The sequence below is a fragment of the Grammomys surdaster genome, unplaced genomic scaffold, assembly GCF_004785775.1.
Source record: "Grammomys surdaster isolate TR1022 unplaced genomic scaffold, NIH_TR_1.0 205, whole genome shotgun sequence".
NCBI classification, from domain to species: domain Eukaryota; kingdom Metazoa; phylum Chordata; class Mammalia; order Rodentia; family Muridae; genus Grammomys; species Grammomys surdaster.
This window is the reverse complement of record NW_021604650.1, coordinates 3,361,032-3,370,427: the sequence shown is the minus strand read 5'-3', so window position 1 is coordinate 3,370,427 and position 9,396 is coordinate 3,361,032. Positions and strand designations below refer to the sequence as shown.

Here is a 9,396-nt window from a genome sequence, read left to right as displayed (position 1 = left end):
CACACACACACACACACACACACACACACACACACACACACACACACTCTACAAGTTCTGTGACTCTAGAGGACCCTAAGACAGAGGCATTTTTTCAACTGAGGTTTCCTCTTCTTAGATGACTCTAGATTGTGTCAGATTGACAGAAATCTAGTTAATACAAATGCTAAGACCTTTATGGAACATTATAGGTCCAAACTATAGCAGTTTAGTTGATAGTCAAATCATAGAGTCAGTCTGTTGGGTTCAAGTTCTCAACCAAACATAATGAGGAAGACTAACCCAGACAACTTAAGTTACATATTTAAATGCCAGGGTTGTAGCTGAGAGGTAAAACATGTGCTTAGTATGAATGAGACCCTGGATTCAATGCTCTTGCACTTATGTAGATATTTAAAACATACATATATACATATATACTATATATATGTATGTTTTAAATATCTATATATCTATATCTATATCTATCTATCTATCTATCTATCTATCTATCTATCTATCTATCTATCTATCTATCTATCTATAGAGACAGACAGACAGACAGACAGACAGACAGACAGACAGACAGAGAGACAGATAGAGAGACAGGGAGAGAGAGAGAGCGACAGAGAGAGAGAAGAGAGAAGAGAGAAGAGACAGAGAGCTCTTGGATTTTGGCTTCTTTAAAAAAAACACAGAAATATTATAAGAATGTGCATTTGTTTTAATCCCAGATGTGGGGATATGGGGCTGCTTTGGACTGTCCACAGCAGCTGACTATGATTTGCCTTGTGCTCGAGCAGAGGTATGGTTTTGCCAGCTGCAAATAGTTTCTGTGATTGTGTGATGTTTGGAATTCTGGGAAATTTTCATAGGGTATACAAATGCTAGGGCCCTACTAGGTGGAGTAGGTTGTTCAGGGGGGTTGATTGTGGTTTGTGAGTAGTTGTGTTCAAAGAAGAAATAAAGAAATTAAACTCATGACTCTCTTTCTCTCTCCTCTATCCTTCTTTCTCTCCTGTCTAGTGATAGGGGGTGAAATCAGGGGGATAAAGGGTGGGAAAAGAACCCACAGAGTAACTTTGACTGGCTACAGATGAGAATTCACATTGTTATTATTCATAATAGCTCTCAAATGGAATCAGCCCAAATTTTCATCACCTCATGAATGAATTCTTATTCAGCTGCAAGAAAGAATGAAACACTGACGACACTTGCTGCAGTCTGGGTGAAGCTTAAGAATACTGCTGTCACAGAGACCAGGCACAAAAGGCCACATGCTGGGTGATATTTCTGTGCAATACTAGGATGGGCAGAAAGCCGAAGTGGTGATTTCCAGGGTTTGGAGGAACAGAGAATGGGGTATCTGGTTTTGTTTTGTTTTGATGATGGAAATGTTCTGAAATAAATGGTGGTGATGGTTGCACAGTATCATAAATCTATTGAAACCCACTCAGCTCTGTACTTACAGTTTCAGTGGTGAAAACATAGAACACTCAACAGAAGTAGCAAAGCTTAATCTCCTTCCTGCACACTTGCCTTTGTAAGTGCAACTGTAGGTCATGCATGTTTCATATCTAGAGTAAATGCAGTTATAGGATAACATGTGCTAAGTCTGTTTGGTTTTTGTTTTACATTTTTAATTCTTTTAGAGAAGCTTCTCTGTGTAGCCCTGGCTATCCTAGAACTTAATCTGTAGACCAAGATGACCTTGAACTAGCAAAGATCTGGCTCCCTCTCTCTGCCTCACTAGTGCTGGGATTAAAGCCATACACTCCCCCCCCCACACAGTAAGGTTTTAAAAATTTTTTCCTCTGTTATGCCAAGTACTTAAGAAGTATTCTAAAAATACTCATTGAGTTATCTATGTTTGCTATTTCTAATTCATTAGTGTGGACACATTTCAGGTTAGTTATAATTACCTATTGTTCTCACAAAAGGTAATATTCTTTAAGTGATGTGCTTTTTGGTAAGAGCTGTCTATTTTACATATAAGCTCTCTCTATATTTTTTCCTAGATGGAAAATAGCTTGTGTTGTTTTTTTATTGCAAAGGCAGTGATCCGGGACGTTCCGTTTTAGTCTCTCTGGACTGGCCTTTATCTTTCAGAGGTTTCTAAACAGTTCCACATCTGCACAGGATCCTGCTTCTTACTTGCTTGCCTGTTATTCTTGTTCCTGTCTTCTTTGTGTCTTTCATTGGCTTAGCTTTCATCATTTTCTTCCTACTGACTTCTGATATGCCCTCTCTGAGGCAGGAGCTCAGGATGGAAATTTTTTTTTTTTAAGGATGGAATTTTCCTCTTGTCCAAGTGTCATGAATAGAATATTTGATGTTTAATCCATCAAATCAGTATCCTTGATTTCTAACTTTTTTCTTTGCATTTTTGCCTCAATGTTTTCTGATATCCAAACTTGTCTGTGTTTTCTTGACCAATATAAAATACTCAGCTATTGTACATCTCTTGTTGGGAAAAAAGTAATGGAATTCTAGGACTCTTTACTTTGCTGTGGTGTTCAGTGTATATCTGGCTAAGACATGTGATTGTAATGATGGTTGCTGTTTGCTTATAAAGCAAATAGTACTGACTTTTATTTTGGAGTTACTGTACAGGAATGAACATTATTGTTTGAACCTGCTTTGTAGCTAATAGCAAGCTTGAATGGTAGTTTATCTGAGCCAGAGGGGAAAGCACCAGTGATGAACTCTTCATAATGGTCCCCTGGTGATGTTGATTGTTTTAATCACTGTTCTCTTGCTGTGAAGAGACACCATGACCAAGGCAATACTTATAAAAAGAAAAGCATTTAATTGGGGGCTTGCTTACAATTTCAGAGGGTTAGTCTAGTATCATCATGATGGGAGCATGGCAGCACACATTGTACTGGAGCAGTAGCTGAGAGCTACATCCTATTCTGCAAGTAGAGAGACACAAACAGAGACACTCTGGACCTGGTGTGGGCTTTTTGAAATCTCAAAACCCACCCTAAGTGATACACTCCTCCAACAAGGTCACACCTCCTAATAAAACTTCTGAAATGATGATACTCCCTGGTGAATAGACATCCAAGTATATGAGCCTATGGGAGCCATTGCTACTCAGACCACTCAGACCAAGTGATGTTGCCCTGTCTGTCCTGTAGCTCTTGGCATTCTTGTGTATGGTAATGTGCATGACACTTTTAGCCACAGAGAGGCAGGAGGCGAAAGGGTGGAAAGGAGAAAGAACATGTACTATGTCTGCTCTGAGTTGGAGACACTCTTGTTGGCTTCTGCAGATGACCACAAGACTATTCACATTCCATGAGGGACAGTTATTTGCTGAATAAACCACATCTGTCTGCTGTCTCGTCATCCTCATGTCATTATTATGTTTATTAGATTTCAAGTCCAAAGCCTATTCCTACCCTCTTCCCTTTGATTTAGGGGAAGACCATTTGAAACTCTTCAGAAAACCTTTACTAGAATAGATGCCAGGTGGGCTACATGTAGGCAAACAGGCCCCAGTTTCATTCATGAGCATAGGGCATTGTAATTAGGAAGATGGTGGGTCTTGTTTTTCCTAACTGAAATATGAATTTGAGAAGGAGCCCTGTATACAATGTAGGGTGTGTAACTGTGTTAGCGTTTTGTTACTGTGACAAAATACCAGAAGTAAGGAGCGTATAAGGATGAGGTTTATAGGGTTGTGGTTTTAGAGATTTTAGTCAGTGGTTGGTTAGCTTTGTTGTTTCTGGAGCTGTGGCATTGAAGTACATCACTCCTGTAGCATGTGACAGATGAAACAGATCACTGAATGTTAGCCAGAAAGCTGAGGGGTGGGGAGGGAGGAAGGAAAGAGAGAGAGAGAGAGAGAGAGAGAGAGAGAGAGAGAGAGAGAGAGAGAGAGAGAGAGATTCTCTTTAAAGATATACCTTTGATGACCTACCTTCTTTCAAGTAGCCTCACCTCTCAAGGCTCCACCACCTCTCTGCAGTCCAGCAGCTAGTGACCAGACCTTTAACCTGTGGATCTCCCAAGGACGTTTTAGGATCTGGATTATAACTGACTTTCTTTCTCTAGAGGTTTGCTATCTGAAATCCTCGTCGATGTCCATGGTGTGAGGAAGATCAGAGTTTTTGGTGTTTTTTATGTGCTGTGTTTCTCTTGCTTAGAACTAAATTTATGTTTTAAAAAGCAACAGTAAAGTCAAATGATCATGACGTAAGTGATGCTCTGATAAGTAATCATGACTACACGTGACATCAGTGACTACATTCATTCTGCTCTCCTGGGGCCCTCCCTTTCTCCTTTCTTTTCTTTTCTTCCCCTCCCCCATTTTTGGCAACATTTTATGTAGCCCAGGCTGCTGTAGGGTTTCTTTGTGGCCATGGATGATCTTACATTTCTGACCCGTCTGCTTTTACCTCCTAGGAGCTGGGGTCTCAGGTGTACACCTTCACAGCTGATTTCTATGGTGCTTAGGATTGAACTGAAGGCTTATGCAAGGCAAGCACTCTATCAAATCTACATCCCAACTTCAAATTAATTAACGAATGATGGAGACTTACTGTGTCAGTAAGGCTGGCCCTCACTCATTCTACAGCCCATATTGGGTAAAAACTTTCAGTGGTTCTCCTGGCTTAGCCTTCCAGTGTTAGAATTTCAAGAGTGCTCTACCATATCCAGCTTTCCTGGTATTGCTTCACATATCATTTCTACTTCAAACCTAGGGCCTTTTCACATGCTAGGCTAGATAAGAAGTCTACAGTTGAGCCACAGCCCAGCCCTCTGCTTTCTTACAACCATATTGGAGGTGTCACCTTGAGGAAACTGAGCCTGTAAGAGGAAAGCTTCTTGTCCTGAATATGGCAGAGTTCAGACCTAGAATCTCTGACACTGCTAGCACCCAAGCTATCCCTCCGCCATCCTGCCCACAGTGGTGACTAAACAAACATTCCTACCTTTGAAAGCCTGAACTTTGTCTCTGAGTGGAAACTGTTTCCTCTCTTGTTTCTTTGCTTTTGTTCTTTGCAAAGCCTATAGTATCCTCTCCTCTTTCCCTTCCCTACACTGTGTCTGGAATCCAGGAGCAGGGCTTCTGCCTAGCAGCCTCACTTTTCATCTGTTTAGCATATTCTTTTTTTTTTTTCATTTCTTCTCTAGAATGTAGCTTTTTGTTTGTTTACATGTGTGTTTGAGACAGGATCTCATGTAGCCAGGAATAGCTTCAATTTTGCTGTATAGCAGATTACTTCCTGAGTAATCTGGGATTGCAGGTATATGCTATATACACAGATTTAGAATGCTCTTCTTACAGACTACAACAGAGATAAAGACAATTTTACCTGGAGGTTTGAAGAAATAGAAAGGAATTGTTTGTTTGTTTGTTTGTTTGTTCTTTAGCTAGTTTTTTCTCAAGGCTGTTTGCTCACTCCTAGCTGTTCAGTGAAAGTGGGTTTTCTTCCTTACATGTACAGGAAAGAGGGTATAAATGGGTACAGCCACTGGCAGCCCAGCCAAGGGCCAAGAAAGGCATTTCCTCCTTAGCCATGCTTCCTTCATTATACACTAGTGTCTCTGTGCATTGAACAAATTAAGCCTGGATCTGTGCCCAGCTCTAGTTCCCTGAAGAGGAGAGAATCCTGATGTCAAATAGAAGGAAGGAGCCGAAGGGCAGGGCTACTTGGAGGAGAGTGTGTGACAAGAGAGGTACGTACAGCTTGAAGAATCAGGGTTGAGGCAAGTCCCTATTTAGATTTGGTGTGCTGTCCCTTCCCAGGGGCAGCCCCAGTGACTGCTATTTTATCTGGGTTTTTGCCTATTCTCCTGTCTCCCTGTGCTTGTCCCATCTTCCAAAATTGAGTCTATGTTTGGGATTTTCCTTTCTTCCCAGCTATTAGGCAGGAGCCTGTGGCAGGAGAAAGAAGATAGATCCTTCTGTTACACTGTAGCCTGGATACTCAGCTTATAAGGAATAGAACTTTCAACAGGCATCTTCTGAGTCACCAGGTTTTGTGGAATCTGAGGATCCATTGCTGTCCCACATTCTACTCCACCCTCGTCCTGTCCTTCACCTGTCCCAGCTAGAAGTATGGTATGTTCTAGTCATCCTTACACCTTTTGTCTGTCTCTGCCAGTTTGATTACTTCTACACAAGCAGCCTTGTTCTGAGCCTATTCATTCATATATTCACTGAGCAAGCATTTTTTTTTAAAATGCAGACGTTGTTGTAACCTGCCTTGTCAAGGCTCCAAACTGCTATTACTAAGCTAGTATCACTTGTCACTGATGCCCGTTTTCATAAGCCCAGGTATTTATCTTGAGTAATAGAGTAACTCCAAAGAGTTATGACTTAGCTTTGAATCTACCTTCACACAGAAGAGCCCTGGATACCATGCCTCAAGCTTTCACCCCCTTCCTTGTTGCCCACTTGTTCTTTTTAGCACAGATCCTCAAAATTGGTTCATTCACTTCTGGCCTGGGACCCGTTCCACTGTTGTCACTGCACTATCCTGCTCTAGACATCTTGGAGAGTGTGTAGCACTGGCACAGACTCCACCTTGGCCCTCTTTGAAGGGAGAATTTGCAAACAAATGTTTTTTCCTTTAATTGTTCTTTTTCAACATCCAGGCAGATGCTCTAGTGTTGCTGAAGTCCACCTGAGGAGGATGTTTGGAGGGTATTGCTTCCAAGTGGCCAGAGGCTGGGGAAATCTTTTTTCTAAATATTCTAATTATAGGTGAGTAAGTGTGTGTGTGTGTGTGTGTGTGTGTGTGTGTGTGTGTGTGTCTGCATGTCAGGACAATTTGTTAGAGTTGGTTCTCTTCATCAACCATGTTGTTCCTGGAGATCAAACCCTTGTCAGCTTTAGCAGCAAGAACCTTCACCAGCTGAGTATCTCACCAGCTGAAAAATGTGTTCTTTATTCTTTTGCTTCTCATTTCTCTATCTGTAATGGCTAGAAGTGGACTGTTAATAGTGGGGTTGGTCCAGAGGGAACCCATGGAGGTTTGTTCACTTCCCTATATAGGAGCTACATGGGGTGCCGGTTGTCTTGTTAGAGCAGTTCTCTTTTTTGAAGCATTGTTGGGAGGAGAGAATTCCCGTCCCTTGTTTCTGTCATACCATAGAGTGTATAGGCTTCTGTGAGAGTATGGACTTGGATTCTTGATTAGAAATTAATCTCCCCAGCCCTAGACAGGGTTTCTTGGTGTAGCCCTCACTGTTCTGGAACTCTGTAGATCAGGCTGGCCTTGAATTCAGAGATGCACCTGCCTCTGCCTCCTGGTGCTAGGATTAAATGTGTGTGCCACCACTGCCCACATGATTGTGCCCATTTATAATTGATTGTGGCTGCTCCATCTTGGATAAAAAGACAATTAACTCAGGAGAAAGCTGAGCACTTTGTTTCCTTTTTGTTATAGATCCTCTTAGGCCATTTTAGACGGTAGGCAGCCCTTGGAGGACCTTCCCTGGAGCTTGCTCTGAGCAGGGAATGGTGCTGTCAGGAACCCCGTGGCTGGGTAAATGTGCCTGTCAACCCAGGTCACCTAAGTGCCAAACAGATCTCCCCTTTAGAGTTGAAAGTGCCAGGAGATTTCCAGACATTTCCTTTTTAGCAGCAACCAGGGCAGTGGATATGTGATTTAAGTATTGGTGTTCTGAACTGAAGTTTCAGGCAAAGCCCAGTAGTGACAGACAGCAGCTCTCATTCACTGTACATCAGAATGAGGGTGCCCTGGCCTGGCCTAGTCTTCCTTGGAGCTTAGTTCTAGAATCCCACACTTCTTTTCTTAGCTTATCAATTTCTTTATTTTAGGTAAGAAAAGTCGAAGGCTTTTTTTCTGGAAGCCTATGCTGATTTACAAAGCTCCTTGTCCTTAGCAGAGCTTTTCCACATACATTCCTGAGGGGACTATGAGTTTTCCAGTAATGGTTTACTGGAAGTTACAAAGGGCCAAGTCCATTGTACACTGTCTGTAGTGCCATCTTATTCTCCCTTTGGGTTTATTCCCATAACTATTTACCCAGTTGGAATGGACAGGGGAGCAAAGAAAGAGAGCCTGCCCCTGCACAAAGGTCAATTTTTTTTTTTTAAGCCAAGCCTTGCCAACAATAGTGTGTGTTCCAGCAGACCCAGTGGCTAAAGAAATGCAGGTTGGTGGGCTTGTTTATTGGGGATGAGGAGGCAGAAGGACAGGACAGAAGCTGTGAAGAGCTTTGAGAGGAGTTAGAGACTAGATAGAGAATACTTAGCTTGAAGAGCGGGATCGAGCAATTGCTGGCGCCTGGACTAAGAAGAGAGGAGACAGAACCAAAGTGAGCCCTTGGGCTGGAACCAGGCATCAGCCACCAGTACATGCTTCTCAGAGCTGGGATTGCTGCCTGGTTACCCTCTCTCCTCCTTTAGCACGAGACTTTGGGATGTGTAGTGGGAACCTTGGAGCCTGGCATCCTGCCTCCTGAGATCCCTGGCCCATTTCCCCAGAGTTCCTCTCAGGGAAGGCCACCAGCATAGCCCTTTGTGGGTGGGGCTGAATCACTCTGCACCCTTAGCTTCTGTGTAGCTGCCTGGCATGGAGTACGGTGCTGTAGACCTGGTTTTGGGTACTGCTCTGTAGCTGAAGGGGTAAGTCTCAGATACCTGCTGGGAACACAGTAGGGAAAAGAAGGCCCTGACATCTCCTGTCATCAAAGAAGCCAGCAGAAGGCCAGAGCCTGTGCAGTTACTGCTGTGATCATACTGTGGAGGAAAAGCACAGTGGCTCATGAGCACGCCCCAAGCCCGTGGGGGCCTCTAAGGGATCCTCCCTCCCCTGTAGCTATCTGTCTCCTGCAGCTGGCAGCTTCTGACTGGCAGTTTGGCAGGATGCTTGAACCTTAGGCACATTTCAAATTCAGAATTGTCTCTCTCTGTCATCAAGTGGAGAGTGAAAGAGGAACCCGAGCAGCCCCCCTGCTGCCCTGCTAGGCCCATGATTGGTTTTGTCTGATGATCTGGTGAGCCTCTTCTCATTGGCCCAGCCTAGGGGCTTGCAGGACATGTCTCTTAACCAGCTCTGGTATGGGTGGCAGAATTGCCTCTAGGGGACAGAGCATGTTTAGAGTTGAATTCAGTGCTTCAGCAGAGGTTACCAGGCTGGGAGTCATCTAGGTTTGTTCTCAATTCATACTACCCAATCCTAGCCTCTCAGTAAAGTCTCTCTATGCTCTCCTTTTCTTGTACCTCACCTGTGGGCCTCACTGAGGGGCTGGCCCAGTAAGGTGCTACACTCAAAGTGTCCTGTTAGTCAGTAGGAGTGAGTGTGAAGACCCAGGGACTCACTGAGGTTTACTGTTTCCTGGGTGTCTTGATCACCCCAGAGATGGGAAACAGGAGGCACTCAGTATTTTTGAGGACAGCCCTTATAATCTTCCAAACCCATGATTGTGATT

General features: G+C 43.4%; 1 protein-coding gene across 4 annotated transcripts in view; it reads left to right on the top strand.

The window, feature by feature from the left end:
• Positions 1–9,396, top strand: part of Pc (pyruvate carboxylase) — a 107,819-nt gene that overhangs the window by 32,928 nt on the left and 65,495 nt on the right. The window contains exon 1 of one of the 4 annotated variants that reach the window (XM_028771222.1): positions 8,103–8,118. The exons of 2 other annotated variants lie outside the window; for them this stretch is intronic. In XM_028771222.1, coding sequence (XP_028627055.1) covers positions 8,113–8,118 — 6 coding nt within the window. In that variant the 5' untranslated portion in view covers positions 8,103–8,112. Of the gene's footprint in view, positions 1–8,102; positions 8,119–8,490; positions 8,591–9,396 lie in introns of those variants that run through there. One more of the 4 variants, XM_028771227.1, reaches the window with a different exon arrangement.